Source organism: Penicillium canescens (genome assembly GCF_028828765.1).
Source record: "Penicillium canescens strain IBT 15451 chromosome Unknown utg000005l_segment0_segment0, whole genome shotgun sequence".
Classification (NCBI taxonomy): domain Eukaryota; kingdom Fungi; phylum Ascomycota; class Eurotiomycetes; order Eurotiales; family Aspergillaceae; genus Penicillium; species Penicillium canescens.
The window spans coordinates 2,608,337-2,627,591 of NW_026703967.1; the positions used below are offsets into that span (position 1 = coordinate 2,608,337).

General features: G+C 51.9%; 9 protein-coding genes across 9 annotated transcripts; 5 read left to right on the plus strand and 4 right to left on the minus strand.

Annotated features, from left to right (window-relative positions):
• Positions 1–246: 246 nt before the first annotated feature.
• N7446_008595 (uncharacterized protein) lies at positions 247–1,240 on the plus strand (the record flags this gene model as incomplete). Its single annotated transcript, XM_058517340.1, has 3 exons — positions 247–844; positions 921–1,004; positions 1,083–1,240. 3 exons carry the CDS (start codon positions 247–249, stop codon positions 1,238–1,240), a joined length of 840 nt encoding a protein of 279 aa, XP_058370986.1.
• An 832-nt stretch (positions 1,241–2,072) lies between these two features.
• N7446_008596 (proteasome maturation protein) lies at positions 2,073–3,204 on the minus strand. Its single transcript, XM_058517341.1, has 3 exons — positions 3,107–3,204; positions 2,496–2,943; positions 2,073–2,415 (listed from the first exon to the last, which is right to left on the minus strand). Exons 1-3 carry the CDS (start codon positions 3,107–3,109, stop codon positions 2,348–2,350), a joined length of 519 nt encoding a protein of 172 aa, XP_058370987.1. The 5' UTR covers positions 3,110–3,204; the 3' UTR covers positions 2,073–2,347.
• Positions 3,205–3,397: 193 nt separating this feature from the next.
• On the plus strand, positions 3,398–4,151 carry N7446_008597 (mitochondrial 37S ribosomal protein uS12m; the record flags this gene model as incomplete). Its single annotated transcript, XM_058517342.1, has 3 exons — positions 3,398–3,836; positions 3,896–3,996; positions 4,086–4,151. 3 exons carry the CDS (start codon positions 3,398–3,400, stop codon positions 4,149–4,151), a joined length of 606 nt encoding a protein of 201 aa, XP_058370988.1.
• Positions 4,152–4,837: 686 nt separating this feature from the next.
• On the minus strand, positions 4,838–6,161 carry N7446_008598 (glycosyltransferase family 15 protein; the record flags this gene model as incomplete). The annotated part of the gene is made up of 4 exons (XM_058517343.1): positions 4,838–4,905; positions 4,955–5,243; positions 5,296–6,066; positions 6,114–6,161. 4 exons carry the CDS (start codon positions 6,159–6,161, stop codon positions 4,838–4,840), a joined length of 1,176 nt encoding a protein of 391 aa, XP_058370989.1.
• A 608-nt stretch (positions 6,162–6,769) lies between these two features.
• N7446_008599 (deadenylation-dependent mRNA-decapping factor PAT1) lies at positions 6,770–9,536 on the plus strand. Its single transcript, XM_058517344.1, has 3 exons — positions 6,770–6,934; positions 6,988–9,165; positions 9,220–9,536. The coding sequence occupies exons 1-3, from the start codon at positions 6,807–6,809 to the stop codon at positions 9,341–9,343; spliced, it is 2,430 nt and encodes an 809-aa protein (XP_058370990.1). The 5' UTR covers positions 6,770–6,806; the 3' UTR covers positions 9,344–9,536.
• Positions 9,537–10,178: 642 nt separating this feature from the next.
• N7446_008600 (NAD-dependent epimerase/dehydratase family protein) lies at positions 10,179–11,463 on the plus strand (the record flags this gene model as incomplete). Its single annotated transcript, XM_058517345.1, has 4 exons — positions 10,179–10,207; positions 10,265–10,499; positions 10,554–11,010; positions 11,069–11,463. The coding sequence occupies 4 exons, from the start codon at positions 10,179–10,181 to the stop codon at positions 11,461–11,463; spliced, it is 1,116 nt and encodes a 371-aa protein (XP_058370991.1).
• Positions 11,464–11,719: 256 nt separating this feature from the next.
• On the minus strand, positions 11,720–13,077 carry N7446_008601 (putative oxidoreductase; the record flags this gene model as incomplete). Its single annotated transcript, XM_058517346.1, has 2 exons — positions 11,720–12,829; positions 12,901–13,077. The coding sequence occupies 2 exons, from the start codon at positions 13,075–13,077 to the stop codon at positions 11,720–11,722; spliced, it is 1,287 nt and encodes a 428-aa protein (XP_058370992.1).
• Positions 13,078–13,259: 182 nt separating this feature from the next.
• Positions 13,260–14,045, plus strand: N7446_008602 (putative G-patch domain protein; the record flags this gene model as incomplete). The annotated part of the gene is made up of 1 exon (XM_058517347.1): positions 13,260–14,045. One exon carries the CDS (start codon positions 13,260–13,262, stop codon positions 14,043–14,045), a length of 786 nt encoding a protein of 261 aa, XP_058370993.1.
• Positions 14,046–15,189: 1,144 nt separating this feature from the next.
• On the minus strand, positions 15,190–18,873 carry N7446_008603 (uncharacterized protein; the record flags this gene model as incomplete). Its single annotated transcript, XM_058517348.1, has 1 exon — positions 15,190–18,873. The coding sequence occupies one exon, from the start codon at positions 18,871–18,873 to the stop codon at positions 15,190–15,192; it is 3,684 nt and encodes a 1,227-aa protein (XP_058370994.1).
• Between the last annotated feature and the right edge of the window lie 382 nt (positions 18,874–19,255).

Sequence of the window (19,255 nt, forward strand, 5' to 3'; positions counted from 1 at the left end):
TAATGTCCTTCGTTTGCACATCTTCATAACTGTACAGGATCATCTTTCGGACCAAACCGCACTAGTGGGTATTATTGCGCCTCCCGCCTAGTCGACTCCTCACATCTGGAACCCGATTATCTCCCTCTGTCCTCCGCTGTCTACGTCTGTCTCCCAATCCATTCGCCCCCGTGCCCCTCCCCCTTTCCCTGAACAAATACAGGGAGAGCTAGTCAATTGATATTATTGGGGTTCTTCAAAAGAACAATGTCTACAACCGATCGCCCGGAGTCGGGAGCTCTGAACCCCAAAGACGATGACCAGCCGACTACATCTCCGTCCGACCAACAGCCAACAGTACCAACCACAGAAACAGCAGACCCAGCCCAAACAGCTCCCGCCCGTGACACAAACCCGTCCACTCCTGCGACACAGCCACTCGCCCAGCCAGGTCAAGCTGCCGTCGCGAACCACCCCGCAACCACCCCCGGCGCAGGTGGCGAAACCGCCCCCGTGACAGTGACGGCGACGACTGGTACGACCACCACATCGACATCCTACGACAACTCCTCTGCTGTCGCTCAGCCGAATACTACCACGGCAACGACGGCATCAATGGATACCGAGGAGCCTAAGACCGTGCAGGAAATGTCAACTGAGCAGTCGGATGATGGCTCCGGCAAGGAAGTCGAGGATGCGGGTCCGTCGCTAGTTATCACGCTACTTTTGACGACGGGTTCGCGCCACCCGTTTACTATCGATGGGAAATATCTACGGAAGCGATCGGTTAATGTTGAGAATTCCGACCCGTTCCTTATGAGTGTTTATACGCTGAAGGAATTGATTTGGCGCGAATGGAGATCTGGTATGGGTGACCCTGGCAGGATTCAACTTGGTTGATGTGTGGGATGAAATGGCTAACTTGGTGGTTTCTTGTTTAGATTGGGAGACTCGTCCGTCGTCGCCAAGCTCTATTCGCCTTATCTCCTTTGGAAAGTTGCTAGATGATAAGTCGCCTATCTCTGGTATGTATTCCGTTGTCTGGCCGTGGCTGCGGTTTATACTATGTATTATGATTATATACTGACGGTCTCAATGCGCAGACTCAAAGTTCAGCAAAGAACACCCCAATGTGGTTCATATGACTGTTAAACCGCAAGAAGTTGTCGACGAGGAAGACGCAAAGGGAGCCAAGGCACAGTACAACCGGGACCGCGAGGCCAATGAACGCAGTCCAGGCTGTCGTTGCGTGATTCTATAGTCTATAAAACCTCGCTTTGCTGAGAGCACGGTCCAACGGATGTATCTCCGCCGCACTTGCTATCATCCACAAATTCAACCGAAGACCCTCCGATTTCCAGTTTGGTACAGCTCCGGTGTGACTGTACCACATGGCCGCTCTCCTGGTGTCTTTCCTGTCTACCATATCCCTCAACATCCCTTCACCACCACAGCGATTAACCTAACCTAATCCTGCCTGGATGCAGGATCAACCAATCCTCCCACCCTGGACTCCTATTCTCGTTGAACATGTGTGCTCCGGGACCGGCGTTTGGACATTTGCTTCTGACTGGACTTACCGCATGGTCTCCTATCCTTCTCCATTCTTCTCTTTCCTTACTAGGATTGAGCAAGCATCGCCCCCTCGTCTGTACATGGGCCACGAACCATTTCCCTCCCTGATGTGCTTCCTTCTCCTTTCACTGTTCCTCTGGCGTATTGCGTCCTGCTGTCACTATTATCCTATTGTCATTCTTACTCTGCCACCTTTCTGCCCGTCCGCCTTCCCGATTTCTTCTATATACCCCCTCCAATCCGACTTCCCTTTCTCTTTCTCTTATCAAGTACTGTATGGGCCCTGCTGGCTTTCGTGTATTTATTGACCTCTTTTTTTTACTGTTCATTCCTTTGCTTGCTTTTTTTCCCTGTTTGGGTTTGGCTTTTCGTAGTGTACAGGGTAGTATCCATGGAGTTTATATGCGATCTGATAACCTACTGAAGCGTCCATCTTTTATCTGAGTACCAAGCCTAGGTGCAAGTTGACTGATACAGCCAAAGAGCCTTATACTAGGTATAGGATAGTAGTATAGTGTCTCCGTAATTGGTCGTGATATGTGTATTTCTTAGATAAATTGGGTGTTCACGGCTTAGTAGAAATAGACCATGGAGTCGATGCATTGACAGCGTTGCCGTGCCTGATCCAAGAACAGACAGGTATAGCCGACCGACAATGCATCAATCCAAACATCTAGCACTCTATTCGGGAATAAGATAGGAGTATGACGAGGGACATGAGGAAGAGACTAGTAGAACAGTCGACCGAGAAAAAGCGCAGAAACATAAAGAACACCATTCATCAAAAGCTCATTTAGAAATCCATCTTCAGCCTCTTCTCCATCTCATCATGGAAGGTAGGCGGCTCACGGAGGTCATCACCTACAACAGATAAAGTTAGCCAAACAATCCCCAACCTTATCCCTCAAAGAAGAACCGCCAGAAAAAGACGAAACACATACCCTGATAAATATCCTCCCACTGAACCTCTGTATCCCGACCCCCAAGCATGAGAATATCCTCATGAACATTACCCCCACGAACACCACCAAGCACAGCAGGCCGGAAAGTACCATCACGCACGATCTTCAGCTCCATACCACGGCGGACGGGCTCGGCGATTCCATACGCCCGACGCAGACCTTCCATCTTCATTGCGTCCTGGGTGGCGCGCCACGCCAGCAGGCGGGCTTCGAGCGGGTGTGTCGATGAGGGGATGTCGCCGCTAGCGTTTGTCGAGGAGGCGTGTGCTGTTGCTGGGAGCGTGAGCTTGTTGCGGAGTGTGTCTGGGAGACCGGGGGCTGAGGGGGCGCCCTTGGAGGGTCTTGCGGCGGTGATCGAGCCCGCTTGGCGGGTTGTGAGGTTGCTGGTTTGGGATGGGTTGCCGCTTGGGGGAGCGATGCGGAGAGACTGGGGTTTTTGTTAGCTTGGGCGTCTTGGGTATGGATTGATGCGTAGTATTTGGGGATTGGTAGATCGGGGGATAGAGCTCAGGATGTGTAGTCTAGCTGCTAACTGCTGGCTGGCTTCCACCTCCAGGGTGAGGTCCAAGGTCCGTAGCTTGATAACGTACCATGATGGCGGGTAGAGAAGGGTAGTTCTTCAAAATAAGAGCACAGATCGCAAATTGAAAGGTCTGAGAAAATGATCAAAGCTCGTTTAGAGAAAAAAGAAAGGTATGAGGAGAAATGGAAGAGATGCAAGATGACACCGCCGATGATGCTTCAGGCAGAGAGAGGCAGCGCGTCCAGCTCCTCCGGCAACCGACAACAACCAAACCCGCAGCTCACGTGACCCAGGCAATTCCATCAATATTCTCGACTCCATCCCGGAGAGCAATTGCAAGTCACCAACACCCGCCAACATGCCACAATTACTCTCCCCAATAGCTCTCCGGGCCCTCCGGACCCTTGTCCACCGTCCAGCAACAACACCTCTCCGCCGAACCCTCACAACATCCACCAAGCTCCAAACCCAAACCTCACTCACCACCCGCTTCAACTTCACCCCCGTCTTCCGCACCTCCACCACTCTCTCCTCCCTCTCCCTCTCAACCTCCAAGCGCCAATTCTCCAGCTCGCCTATTATCGGCGCTACATACAACCAGGTCCGCCGCGGTATCCGGACTGGTCAGCGCGCGCGACGGGGTCGGTCACCTGCGCTTGTGGGAACGCCTGGGCTTAAGGGTGTTTGTCTTAAGACTGGTATTACCAAGCCCAAGAAGCCTAACTCTGGTGAGAGGAAGATTGCTCGTGTGCGCTTGAGTTCCGGGAAGATTATTACGGCTTATATCCCTGGTGAAGGTAAGATTATTGCAATTGAATTGGAAGGGCGGTATGGCTAATACAAAGTTGTTTTATAGGCCACAATATCCAGCAGCACAGTGTTGTTCTTGTTCGTGGTGGTCGTGCTCAGGATTGTCCTGGTGTGAAGTATACCCTTGTTCGTGGTGGTATGGATTTGGTAAGTTTGGGTTTCTGGCACTGTATTCCTTGTGCAGGACTCTATATGATGGTATGAGGTATGAATTGTTTACTAATTACTGTTTATAGGGTGGTGTTGGAAGCCGTATGACAAGTCGCTCGAAGTACGGCACGAAGAAGCCAAAGACCAACTAAGATGGTTTCGGTATGGGTTGAATAAGCTACTGCGAGATTATACAATTCTGCGCTTTAGTCTGATCTACTGCTATGCAAGAGATCATTGTATGAGCACCCACGTTTGATTTGACTTTTCTGCTCTGCTGCTTGGGCAAATTTGTGTGAATATTGCATGTAACACTACCATTGCGACTGTTTATTTATCCTTTATCATCTACTTGCTGACGCTCACCACTTGTTGGATCAGTTGTATTCATGATGTCTTTGCAAATTTTAGAAGTATAGAAAACCAAGGGTCCCTGGAATATCACTTTACTCCGGTGAACCATGCTAAAAACCCACAAACAGAATAACGCTCGAAAATCCATAGTAAAACATGTCAGGCATCGAAGTGAAAGCTCTTGGTACTTGGGTGGGAATCAAAATAAATCAGAAACAAGGGTAGGGTAGACCTGCAGCTTTCCGCTCAACTTTGGAATAAACGGTGCTGCATCCAAGTGCTTTCTCCACTACAATAGAGGTGGATATAGTGCAACCAGGCATCACTCAACTCGAGTATGGTACCTGCAGAAGCAGCGCAGATGGGCGACACTGTCAGCCTCAAAACGCGAGCTTCATATCTGGACAACCGACCCGCGCATTGTCGCTAAAGGGAACGACTGGGCCGGCTATGAGCTGGCCCAAAGATACAAGTAAGCAGCAAATCAGTCATCCTTCTTGTTCCATCCCGCCGGTTTTTGCATCTTGTTGATGTCAAACCATCGCTTGGTACCTGTATGACAATTAGATTGTGTTCATGTTATCACAGGGTATGCACTTACAAGAGTAATCTCTCCAGTCAAAGTTCTCCTTCGGCTTGCAGGAGCATCTGAGATCCAATCGGGTTTGCTCCTCGGTGGGGCAATGCGTGAATGGGACATGGTAGTAGGCGATCTCGTTCCAGAAGTGGATTTGTTCCTTCTTCAGCATCAGAGAGGCGGCAATCGAGTGCACGGGTGCGTCACCCCAGCGCTCGTAGAAGAAACCGCCATCCTTGTCTAGCGATGTGAAGTAGTCAATGTATTCCTTGGATCGGAGCCACTCCAGGCTGCCAATCTCGAAGTTTGACCACTGCAGGATAGTTAGCTGGGCTGAAGATTGAACCTCAATAGGGCGTACTCACAAAGTGACACTTGTTATAGGTTTCGCCATTGTCGCTACTGACAAACTCCATAGCATTCCCTTCAGGGATATACTCAGGGTGGTTGCTCGTAAACTTCTTCACGCTATCCCACAAGGTGGGAATAGTCTCGATATACTCGTACAGACTGATGACGAAACTGTACTTCTTGTTGTTCTCCTTCATGAAACGGAACGGATCAGAGGGAATGTCACAGAAGAGCTCAATGCTGGGCTCGACACGCCAGTAGTACTCGTAGTTCATCATGAGTGGGTGGCGGAAGAAGAACCCAGACTCGTAGCGACACATATGGCGATAACTCTCGGAGCCACCGTAGATGATCTTCTTGCGATCCATCTCCTCTCGCGCCTCCTTGGCCTTGTCCTGGTCGATCCAATCCGGGTAGGACCAGTGCTCCTTCGGGATCTTGCCATAGTGGGTGGTACCGGACACCAGCGAGGTGGTCACCTTCTTGAACTCCTCATCGAAATCATCGTCGTTCAGGAACACCCAGTCGTAGTTGTAATCACGGTTGAAACGATCTTCGACAGTCCGGATGGACTTGACCATATCCCACAGGTCAGAGTTGCGGGCCAAGGTGACAAAAGTGGCATTTACTCGTCCAGCGCGATTCGTGCCAAGGACTTGCGGCTTTTGCGACTTGACAGAATCATAGGTCGGGGGTGTTTTAGTTGCAGGAGAGGTATACGTGGTGCTGGGGATGCTGGGGAGAGGAATCGAGGATTTGGAGATGACGAAGAAGACCGTCAATCCCTGACCGGTGTTAGCAGGCCATTGCGATCCATTCAGAGAATACCTACCACGACGGCAAAGAGGAGATAGCGCGCATATCGAAAGGAGAGGGACATGATGTAGGGGCGAGGACGATTCCCCGAGGTAGAGACAACAAGAACACCAGCTCAGTCAGAGTTAGAAAAGAGGCATAGAAGAAATGAACGGCCCCAGTGTAATTTCCGAAGGTGCAGGGGCCGGAGACGGATAGATGAAAATGGGAAGGAAAAGAGGCCGCGCAAGACAATGACAACCGCTTTCAGCCCAGGCGTCACGCTACTTGAGACATTCTTCAGGGGAATAACAACTTCTTCTTGCATTGTAAAGGGTCCGTGTACAGAATGTGATGGCAAGTTCTACTTCTATAAGAAATACCTCGTGCTGTATCTATAATATTTTTAACGGTCTGTATACTCCGTAAACGTGTTGTGTTCGCTAAGAACGTAGCCATTGTACTAGTGCCACCGTGGACATTCTAGTTCTGGGATCATCAACAGTGGTAAACACTCAATTTATAGACTCTACAGTCAATCTGACCCCTCTGCCCGCCCTGTATAGAATGTTCTGCAATACGTCGACGACTTCAGGCTGCATCAGATCGACAGTTGCTTGGCATCGCTGCCTCAGGCGACGAAACTCCAGAACTTCGCCCCGACCATCGCACCGTCACTCATCTTGCCCCCCACCAACATCACCTCCCCACCTATCCTCTTGTAGAAGGGATGTCTTTCTTTGGTTTCAATACCAACCTACCTCGGGATCGCGATGGTCCTGGGGCTAGGGGGTTCTTCGAAAACCCAGACCCCTTTGCAGAAGTCGCCAGAGCTAACGCGTTCGAGGATGACGATGTGTGAGGATTCCCGTTTCTATCGAAAATTTACCATTGTACTCATATTCACCTAGCATCGACTTCGAGGATACCTACGACGGCTTGGGAGACCAGCTGCCCGACGATCAGGATGAGTTCAACGATGACACGTTTGGCGGAGCTCCCGATACATCGGTTGGAAGAGACTTTGATTTCTTTGGGAAAACCGCTCAGGTGTCCGATGCGATTGGCGAGGAGCAGGTTCGCTTTAGTCTGCAGCACCCCAATGCTCCCCGAGTCGCGCCCCAGGCCCAAGTTCACGTCCAGCAGGCCCCCGCCGTGGAGACCGTCAAGCGCTCGGGATATGAGAAATACTCAGATCCTGGGTACATTCCGGATCTGCAAGCCAAATCCAGTGTCTGGGGTGTTTCGCAAAAGAAGACCGAGCCAGCACCGAGCCGGAAAATGATGAGCTTGGAGGAGGTTGAGGCGCAGATGCGTCAACACCCTCAACATGCGAGTCCAGCTGCTCAGGCCTTTTTGCGCTCCATGGCGGAGCCTGCGTATCCTCCCCAGCACCAACATCTCCCAACTCTCCCCGATGGGTTCCCCGCGGTGCCTCCGGAGTTCCTGCAGGCACAGTTGAAACAAGGCCACCTACCCCCACAGATGCACCCACCGCCTGGTATGCCGGAGCTCTATGGCCCTGGACCCGTTCCCACTGGTGGGGCCCTGCACATGATGCAGAACGCCAATCTCCCCCCGCAACACATGCCGCCTGCTGGCCCACGCCATGCCGGTCCGCCCCAGGCCCAACGCCCTCCACAACCGCAGCAACCTCAGCCCCAGCAGGTACCGCCGCCCTCTCGGGGTTCCAACAATGGAATGCCCGTGATTACCAACCCACAACAGCTTATGCATCTGACGGAAGAGCAGCGTAACGCTTACCTGGTGGAGGATGCCAAGCGGGCGAAGCGCAACCATAAGATCTTCCTCTTGTCACGAGGCAATGGCTTGATGACACCGCAGGATAAGAACTTCATCACCCGTATTCAACTGCAACAGCTTGTGGCGGCTGCTGGGAATGTCGTAGACTCGGACCCCGAGGCCGTACTAGCCGAGGACTTCTACTATCAGGTCTACAGCCAGATCCGTGGTGCACCGCGCCAACACCCCCACCAGCCTCTTGGCCACTTTGCTCAGACCTACCTCCTTCAAACGGGTAACCGACTTGGTGGACACGGCCGACGGAACTTCCAATCTGCCGACAACCACATGCAGCGGATGCAACAGCAAGTTCAGCGTGCGGTTGAGGCTGCCAAGGCTAAGCCCAAGAACAAGCAACTCATCATTGAGGGTAGTTTGGGCAAGATCGCCTTCAGCAACGCCAAGGCACCCAAGCCCATGCTGAACATCAAGCGCCCTGATAGCTCAGAGGGAGCCAAGCCCAAAAAGCTGCACTCTAATCTGAGTCTCAGTGACCGCAAGTCGATTCTCACCAACCTTGAAGGTGTTTACAGTGCATTGATGGCCATGGAGGATATGGAGCGCACGATGCCCCCACCCCCTGAGGAGGGCGATGCCGAGGCGATCCAAGAACACATGGAATGGAGACAGAAGCTTCACTCGCTGAACCAGAAGCTCTGGCGCTCATTGAAAGTGATGGAACCCATTGTGCCCAACTCGACGACACCACACCCCTTCATCGCGTTCTTGTCATACCCCAAAGGCAAGAAGGCGATTCCTCGCATCTTCCGCCACATTGACCAGGAACAGCGCGTCACTATCCTTACCATGATTGTCGTTCACCTGGACAGCCTTGATGTGGTCCACCATGCTCAGCCCGTTCCCGGCGAGGCTCAGCCATCGCTTGCTGTGCGCGAAGCCATCGACTTGTTCTCCCTGGCTGTCATGCCTTGCTTACTGGGCTACGTCAACGAGGCGCCATTCAACATCATCATTGGTCTTTTGGGACTGGTTATCAACCAAACTCACGTGCACACCGTGGCTCGGACCAAGGTTGGACTGGGCATTCTGACTATGTTGCTCAGTCGCGCCGAAATTGTCAAGGAGGCCGGCCAGGCTTCCGAGCACGATTGGCAGCAGTGGGTGGAGAAGTTCAACGTGCTCTTCGATACTTTGGAGCCGGGCTTGAACGATATCTTCCCCGGCACGATCAGTTCTGGAGATGACATGTACGTGTGGCAGTTCCTTGCCGCCGTGGGTATTGGCGCCAGCCCTGAGCAGCAGCAGCGCTTGGTTATCGCTGTCAAGTGAGTATCCCGTCTCTAGATTTTATCGATATCAGTACTAACTAATTTCTCCAGGGATCGTGTCATGGAGACCGTGGGCTACAGCAAGACCCTTCCTGCTGACATGGGTAGCCAGCGCCTGAGCAACGTCAACCTTTTCATGCGTGCTATCGGTTTGGATGTTGAGCTCCTTGGTTGAACGTCACCCTCTCCTGGGTTATCTTGAATTCGAGTTGGATCCGGCATGCCCCTGCCGGTTCGGTTGGCCCTCACTCCATAAATACCTGAGTTGAGACCCAACCACACGGTCCCAACAGACCTGAACTAGTCCCTGAGGCTATCCCACATGTCTGCGGTTGCTGAAATGCAACTCTCCACCTACACGAGCATTGAACTCTCATGATGGACGATTAGAAGGGGATGGCCCATAAAAACCGGGTTGTACTATTGTGCCCATGCTTTATTATTTTCAATACCAATTTCATTCAATTCGAGGGATATCTATAAAAAGTTGAAGAATGCCGAGCCCCGGGAACGGGTTGGACCCTGGATCGGGACGGGTCCAACGGTTCCTGAAACGGCTAAGGACAGATCAGCTTCACTTAATCCACAACTTATGACCGCGTTGAACATTGAATATTGCTTGTATATTCTCGTGTTCATTCTCGTCACTCTCGTCCGCACCCGGAGATTTTCGTCGGATGCATATCATGTCTCTTTCGAGCGAGTGCAGTTCACCGCCAGGACGATCACCCAGAACACGGCATATCCAGTACATTAACAATTCATAGATAACCTCAATTGAGTCAGGAAGAGTGAACATAATTGCATATATGTATATTATAACCCCTGAAAGGGTCTGTAGCAAGTAAATGAGAAATTAGAAACCGTCGATCGACTGGGCCGCGTCATAAACAGTGAGATGTGGGAGGGCCCATCCCCCCCACCTCCAATTTCCCCTTAAAAGCTGCCCCTCGGCCGCTTTCTACTTTCCCCCATCTTTGCTCCATTTGTCTCACTTTACATCTTTGATCATGTCTGCTGGTTCTGTTCTTGTTGCTGGGTAAGTATATCATATATCCATTCTAGTTCAATTGGAATTCCAGCTAACTCCCCGCAGTGGCACGGGCTACATTGGCTCGTTCACCACCTTGGCGCTGCTCGAGGCTGGCTACAAGGTCGTCGTTGCTGACAACCTGTACAACTCTTCGCCCGAGGCCCTCAAGCGTGTTGAGCTTATCTGCGGCAAGAAGGCTGAGTTCATTCAGCTCGATGTCACCGAGGAGAATGGCTTCGATAAGGTGTTCGAGGCTCACCCCGACATCGACAGTGTCATCCACTTCGCCGCGCTGAAGGTATGTACCAGAACTCAACCAAGAAACCATAAGAAATTAACAATTGCCCCCCAGGCCGTCGGTGAGTCCGGTGAGAAGCCCCTGGACTACTACCTGGTCAACGTCTACGGCACCATCAACCTCCTCCGCTCCATGGTGAAGCACAACGTCACCAACATCGTCTTCTCCTCCTCCGCCACCGTCTACGGTGATGCTACCCGCTTCCCCAATATGATCCCCATCCCTGAGGATTGCCCTCTGGGCCCCACCAACCCTTACGGCAACACCAAGTTCGCCGTTGAGACCGCCATCACCGACGTGATCAACGCTCAGCGCAACAACGCCATCAAGGCCGGCAACGAGGCCGAGGCCAAGAAGTGGAACGGTGCCTTGCTCCGCTACTTCAACCCCGCTGGTGCCCACCCCAGCGGTATCATGGGCGAGGACCCCCAGGGTGTCCCCTACAACCTGCTCCCCCTGCTCGCGCAGGTCGCCACCGGCAAGCGCGAGAAGCTGATGGTCTTCGGTGACGGTACGTTCTCCCTCTAATCCCTATAATACCCCAGAACAGTTCATCTAACATCCACCAGACTACGCCTCCCACGACGGCACCGCCATCCGTGACTACATCCACATCCTGGATTTGGCCGACGGCCACCTCAAGGCCCTGAACTACCTGCGCGCCAACAACCCCGGTGTGCGCGCCTGGAACTTGGGTACCGGCAAGGGCAGCACCGTCTACGAGATGATCCGCGCCTTCTCCGCTGCCGTCGGCAAGGACCAGCCCTATGAGGTTGCTCCCCGTCGCGCTGGTGACGTCCTCAACCTCACTGCTAACCCTACCCGCGCCAACACTGAGCTCGGCTGGAAGGCTGAGCGTACCCTCGAGCAGGCTTGCGAGGATCTCTGGCTCTGGACCAAGAACAACCCCCAGGGTTACCGCCAGCAGCCCCCTGCTGAGCTCCTTGCTGCGCTTAAGAAGTAAATTTAATCTTTGTTGCTTCTGTTGGATTGGTCGTGAGCGTGGTTTAAAATGATCTTATCTTGGTTTTGTTGATATAGAAGATCTAGTTCTAGTAGAATACATGAAACGAATTTCCTTTTTGTGAATTGATACCACCAGTAGTTTTCTAGTCTATAAGTTCCTTATGGACCGATGTTATGTTAGATCACACTGTCGAAATGTATAGATGCGACCTTCACATCTATACCAATATCTACCTATATCAATATACGTACACTCACTTATTCCCACCATTCCCATTCCCCTTCCGACTCCTCCTAGACCCATCACTTTTCCCCTTCTTTGAACTCTCCTCCTCCCTAACCTTCTTCTCCCCCTTCTGGGCCCTCACCTTCTCAGCCTCCTCCTCAATCTTCTTCTCAAGCGCCCGTCGAACAGCACTATCCTTCTCCGCCTCCTCAATCATCTTCCCACTAAATTCCCACAGCTTCTTCCCAAGCTCATCGTTCTTGACATCACTCCGCGCATAATCTACCTCCCGACACTCCTTAATCAACCACCCGCCATCGCCACGCCCGTACTCCGCTTCCATCGCTGCATATAGTATACTCTGCGCACCCTGCTGCGGCGATTTCAGCACCAGCCACCAGATCGGCCAGGTGAGTAGATATAGCGCTAGTCCCCATAGTGAGCCACCTGTTAGCCAGCGCCGTGTTCCAGGTGTCCGGCAGAGACCTGGGTCGACCATTATCACGCGCGTGCAGGGTGGCAGACTATCCGGTCGTTTGTAGGCGTTCAGATGGCGCTGGAAGGAATGCGCAAAGATCGTGAGAGATAGTTTGGCTAAGGCGTAGACGTTCTTTGGAGGTGGGACCACAGCCTGGCCCTGACCCTTCGTCTTGGAGGTTTGAGGCTTAGGCCGCGCCATACCCTCCAACTCGGTGAAATCAGCACCAATATAACTGGAGCAATTGGCAAAGATAACTCGCACATCGCGGTGTGCAGGTTGCGCGCGGAGTGCCGGACTGAGGATGCTGAGGAGGTGAAAGTTGGATAGGTAGTTGACCTGCCATTCGCGGTCGATGCCGTCGAGGGTTAGGCCGCGGGCGTGGGCAGGCTCTGCGATGCCGCCACAGAGGATTATGCTGTCTAGTCTGCGGGGTGGGATGTTGTCGATCCATTTTGTGGCGAAGGTGCGGACGCTGTGGAGGGAGGAGAGGTCGACTTGTTCGGCGTAGATTAGTTGGTTGTTTGTTGTTGTTCGGAGGTCGTCGATGTATTCTACTAGGAAGAGGTCGGATGGTGGTTGGCGGGTTAGGAGGATTACTTGGGCTCCGCGGAGGGCTAGTTCGCGGACCACTGTTGCTCCTATGCCGGATGTGCCGCCCTTTTTGCGTGTTAGTTTGGTTCGGGGGCTTGGAGGGAAGAGCAATTGAGTGTGTTTGTGTGTGTACGTACTGTCACCATGATGACTTTCGACCGCATCATTCGTTCCGAGGTGTTGCGGGCTCCTTCGAAGTAGTACTTCAGGGCCGCGAGGACGAGGAGCCATGGCGCATATCGGATAACTGTCCAGGCGTGTGGGATGGACGAGATGCCCTCCCGGAGGCCCTGGGCGATGATTGGGATGGGCATGTTGGAGAATTGAGAGGTGAAGAAGAGAAGAGGATGTCCAAGGGATTAATTTCTCCACGTACACGTACTCTTATCCGCTTATCTACCTTATCGCTATCTCCGGAGCTCTTTTCGTCCTCTCTCTTTCTTTCTTTTACCGCACTGCTACTTCCTATTAAGCTTCACATCTAGCGATGTCTGAGATGGATGACATGGACGAGGAGGACTTCTTCCTCCCACCAGAGCAGCAGCGCCCATTCACCTCCGGCGTCCGTCGCAAACGCGTGAAGTTCGTCCGCTCCTCCGATCTGGATACCACCACCACTCCAGCTTCCTCTGCAACTTCCGGAGCAAGCATCGCAGACACATACCTCTCCATTGTAATGAAACAGCCAACCCCAAAGACATCACCAAGTACACCAACACCAAGGGAACAGTCACCCCCTCCCCGCACAACACAGTCCGCGCCACCTCCCACCGAAGCAACATTCCCTCCACCAGCAGAAGAACCAGAAGCAGAACTACAACCAACCAAAACATCGCAGCCCGACACCCACTGCGAGATATGCAACCTTCCCCTCGCAACAATCCAAACAGACCAACCCCACGAGGCCTCCCTAGCCCATCAAGTCTGCCTAACCCACTCCCACCCGCCCTCCCACCTAGACCGCACACGCCAAGGCCTCCGCTATCTCTCAACATACGGCTGGGATCCAGATAGCAGACGCGGTCTCGGTGCACCAGGCCGGGAGGGAATAAGGGAGCCACTCAAACCTCGCCCGAAGAATGATACCGCAGGGTTGGGCACTGGGCTTGATGCGGATGGGGATCGATTGCCGCCTAAACCGCCGCCGCTGCCGAAGGTGCAGAAACTGAATGCTAAGCAGACTGCGAAGAAGGCTGCTGAGGATCGGGCTCGTGGGGAGAGGATGCGGAAGTTGCTTTTTTCTAATGATGAGGTTTTGAAGTATCTCGGGGAGGGGGCGTGAGATTGATTTATGGGCTGTTTTATGCTTCTTGATTTTTGTTATGTGATACCCCCCTTTGTGATTGTTAGATTTAATGTACTTATAAGGTACTGGATTCGACTAGATGTATATTCGCTAAGGAGTCTTGATATGTCAGGTTGATTCACTTCATTGTTTTTTTATACTTCCATGACAAGTAATACAGGCACGTTGATAGCAACAAACGGCACCGCAAGGACTCACCATGATGCAGTATGAAGGGAAAGTGTCGTGATTTTTGAAGTAAGGATGCTGAACTAGACTGGGTTCTTGTTCAACGCATCCTCGACCTCGGCATAGTTCTCTGGTAGAACGTCCTTATCATCTTTGGCAGACACCACTCCGCGTGATGCAAGCTCGGACTTGTACGCCGTATCCGAGTACTTCACAGTATACGATGCAGTCGATCAATTGGATATAACAGAGGACACTGAGGAGCCCCGTCTTGGGGTAAACGGCTGGTTATCTAAGATGGTTGGCGAAGGCAAAAGCTTTTCGAAGTGACATTTCGGGGCAATGTCGGCCGGTTAGGGTAAGCTGTCGTGACCAGTGACTATTTCACTGGTACTGGGTTGCACAGGGCTGTATGATTCGAATCCAGGTGGCTTGGGAGAGACGTTAAGAAGAGAAGTCGTTGCAAGATAGGATTAAATCACTATTTTGGACCACTATAGCTTGAGGCACTCTAAAAATGGACAAAAAAGTGGTGAAAAAATAGAAGAAATGATATACTTGCTTCGAAACTGGGTTGAGATCCCTAGAGCCACATAAATATAGACCTATACCAAATCCAAAATAATGGCCCTACGACAAAAACAACTATATGCAGCGCCTCTTACCAAGTATTTAAAACAGTCGCCCACTCCAAAGCCACGCAACATTAACGCAAACATGTCCTTTCTAGTCATTGATTGGTAGCAAAGGCGCAGATATTGGCCTCGCTGATCCATCTACAATCATTTTATTTGATACAATAGACCACAATCCAAAGAAAGAAAATAAACTTCAAGCCATCTTTTATTTCATGCAAAGGTAGAATGGTACATAGAGATATATGAATATGACATGACGCAAAGGGAAAAAAGCACAACCGCAACCAAAGCTGGTATCTTTAAGAAATTCAAAATCAACCCCAAGTACCACCACCGCCACCTCTGCCCTGGCGCCTCTGCGCAGACAAACGCCAATCGTCTTCGCCAGCAAAGCGGTTGTGCAAAGGCTGGATACGCTCTGCCTTCTTGCGCTTCGACAACCGATCTGTGGGCGCAACCTTGAAGAAAGTCGGGGCCGCCTCCACAAGCCACTTTGGTTCGATGGCTGTCGTGCAGTGCATGTACTCCTTGGTTGTGAGGACCAGGGTGTGGTAGATGACGTGCTCGGAGGGTTTGCCGAACATAGCTGAGCTGGGATGCATGTACACGGGTGTGCCCTCGACCAGGGTCTTGTATCCTTCCTGGGGATCTTTGCGGGCTGCGTTACGGAAGAAGCCGGTGCATAGGGATTGTCGTACTTTCATGGTATCACGGCCACAGGATACAATTCTGTGCTTGTAACGGTTCATAATACCCAGGAGTTGCTGGCGGACATCTTGGGCGCGACGAATCTGTCGTGCTTGGATGAAGTTCTCAAAGCACCAGGCGTTGTTGAAGTTTGAATTCTTCCAGCCGTTGTAGACATTCAGCAGAGTGAGGTGATCGCCGTGTGGATCGTGGAATTTGGACTTCTTCTGGTCGGCCTGTTGCTGCTTCTCCTTTGGACGGTAGAAGACTGATTGGATTGACAGCATAGCAACAATACTGAGCATTTCCTCGGAGCAGCCTGAATCTACAGACGCGATGAGCACCTTGGCAAGCGCAGGCTCCATAGGGAAATCGGCCATCTTGCGTCCAAGTCGAGTCAAGAGACCTTCGTCGTCCAGGGCTGACAATGCATATAGCTCTTCGAGTGCTGTCAACATGGTGTTGGTAGGAGGGGGGTCCATGAAGTCGAAATGGAGAAGATCGTTGATTCCCATTGCCTTAAGCATGAGAATAGTATGTGAGAGGTTCTGACGCTGGATTTCAGGGATGGTAGTGGGAAGCATTTCGGACTGGTAAGCGGCCTCGGTGTACAGTCGGAAACACTTTCCTGGCCCAGTTCGTCCGGCACGACCAGCTCGTTGCTTGGCTTGGGCCTGTGAAATTGGAGTCACGACAAGAGAATCCATACCGAGCTTCGGGTCGTAAGCATTCTGCTTCACGAATCCGGGATCAATGACGTAGTAAATCTGATCAATAGTGATAGAGGTTTCTGCGATGTTGGTTGCAATAACAACCTTTCGGCCACCTGGTGGCGCAGGATCGAAAATCCTACTCTGCATCTCACTGGGAAGTGCAGAATAGACAGGCAAGATGACCAATTCGGGAACAGTAGAACCTAGAGCTTTCATACGCTCAAATAGGATCTCACATGCTGTATCGATTTCTTCTTGTCCCGTTAAGAAAAGCAGAATATCTCCCTGGGGTTCTGTCAAGTGAATTTGCATGACAGTGATGAGAGCAGCATCCAAATAGTCCGACTCGGGCTCTTTGGAATACATGACTTCGACGGGGAAAGTTCGGCCAGGAATCGAGAAGATGGGACAGCCATGGAAGTATTCGGAAAATTTCTCAGCATCCAGAGTGGCAGATGTGATGATTAGTCTAAGATCGGGTCTGCGTTTGATTGTCTTTTTCAACAATCCGAACAGGATATCGGTCGCGATAGTACGCTCGTGAGCCTCGTCAAGCATGATGACGGAATATTTCTTGAGATCAGGGTCCAAAAGAATTTCTCTCTGGAGCATTCCGTCGGTCATGTACTTGATCTTGGTGTCTGGGCTAGTACAGTCCTCGAAACGGATTGTGTATCCGACCTCTGCTCCGAGCTTGCAGCCCACTTCCTCGGCCACACGCTTGGCCACGGACATTGCAGCAACACGGCGAGGCTGAGTGCAACCAATGATACCATTGTTTGCCCAGCCGCCCTCAGCAAGGTACTGTGTCAATTGTGTGGTTTTTCCAGAGCCTGTATCTCCGACAACAATCATCAACTGGTTGTCCTTGACTGCATCTAGCAACTGCTTGCGGAATTTGTATACGGGCAGACTCTCTCGTTGTTGTTTGATGGACATGGTGGTTCGTTTCCCGAAAGTGGTGTTCTTGCCCATCGTCACCCTCTTCCACTCCGGCACTGCCTCGTCCTGCTTGGGTTGCTGGGCACTTCGCAAATCGGCGGCAAACTTCCGCTCCTCTGGTGCAACCATGGGATCCTGCCATTGTGCGTTGAGGTCGACATCGGCTGCCCGTTCGGCCGCCTTGTCCTGCGCTTCCTGCTGTTTCAATTCACGTCTCTCCTTAGCAAGGTTGGTTCCTGCCATCGCGGAACGGTTCATTGATCCATCAGGCGCCTTAACAACACGGATAGGAGAGAGTTCGAGGGATTGCTTCGTTTGGCCAGCCAAGAAAGGAGGCTCCTCGTCTCTGACTTCGATGTCGACATCTTCTTCCTCTTCGAAGGTGCCTTCGCCAGTGAGGGTTGCGTTGTATTCCTCATCAATGTCGGGGTAGTCTGCCGCAGAGGCAACACCAGAGGCGATTAATTGTCTGATCTCCCATCTCTCTGGCGAAGTCATACGCTTGCGGTTTCTCATCGGCCGACTACCAGACTCTTCAACGATAGGCACATCAGAACTGAGATTGCCGTATCGGTCATTTGCTGATGTACCATCGAGGCGTTCCATGTTGGCACCAGAAGCAAGGCGCTTCTGGGGGACAAGATCCATGCCTGTCGCCTGGTCCACTTCCTTCATGGATAGTCCAATACGCGTGCCTTGAATGTTTGCGACTTTGACCTTCACTGGTTGTCCACGCGAGACCAGATCTGAAGGATGGTTCACTCGCACTCCTTCTTGCATGGCAGAAACGTGAACAAGACCGTCCACCTTCCCCTTGACGCCTTGCAAGTTCACAAAAGCACCAAAGTCTTTCACGCCCGTGACGATTCCATCGTAGACCTTGTAGAGTACCGGGTGATCATCCAGCTCCACTGGAGGGGCACGACGGAAGTCATCATCGCCCTCGCGGTCACGTCTCCGACGGTCACTGCGACCATTCCGCCGGTCGTCCCTGCTGCCATATTTGCCAATCGATCTGCCAAACTCATCCAGGTAGTCGTCGTTTTTGCCGTGTCGCTGGGCACTTCGTGACCTTGATCGGGAACGATATTTGTCTCTCCGCCGTCCACGGTCGTTATACTCGGGGCTGCGGCTCCGTTTCTTGCTGTCGCGGTCGTCTCTTGTTGCACGCGACGTGTCCTGCTTCGCTTTTCCAGCCAACCCCTCAAGCATCGCAAATGTGTCGTCCATTGCGCCTGCCTGGGCATCGGCCTCATCTGCCGCTAGGCGATCGGTGTAATCCTCTTCCTCCCATCGCTTCTCGGTATCGGGGACCGCAAGGCCCTTAAACACGCGAGACTTCTTTTCCAAGGCGTCCAACAGGTCCATGTCGTCATTTCCTTCAGCGTCTCCAGTGCCATTTTCCGCTTTCTTTCCCTTATACTTGGGATGCATGGTGAGCACCAGACGGTCGATACTCTCCATGAGACTCTGCGGGAATTCGGCGCCTATCTCGTCGAGGGACTTCTTGAAATCGGGGAAGGAGCCATTGAATTGTAAATGCTGATTAATGACGAATTCGGCGAGGGTCTTGTCGTTGATACCTAGGTAGTTCTGGAGCTCAGTTGTCACTCGCGACACGAGCGACAACAGCTCCAGAGACTCGAGGTCGTCCATGGTGGTGCTCGATGCAAGAGACGATAATCTGAAAGAGTTTCGGATACTGTACTGGTAGACCAAGCGTTCAAATAGCGAGTGCGCAAAACACTGCACTGCTCTTGGATGCGAAGCTGTCGCAGTTGGATCTTCAAGAGCGCGGAAAATCAGTGCGGCCGAACTTGCCACCGATAAGATAAGAGCGCCAAGACTTTAGTATAACTTGGCGCAGGAGTCAAGGTAAAGGTGATGGTGTTGGGCTGCAGTTTCCAATATTCTGTGTGAAAAGTTGAGATGAACTTAAGAGTCGTTGCCAAAAAATCTCTTACAGAAAAACATCCTCCTTCCTGAAATCCGCAGTAATATACATTTGGTCTATTATGTTGGAGATTCGCTTCTGTAC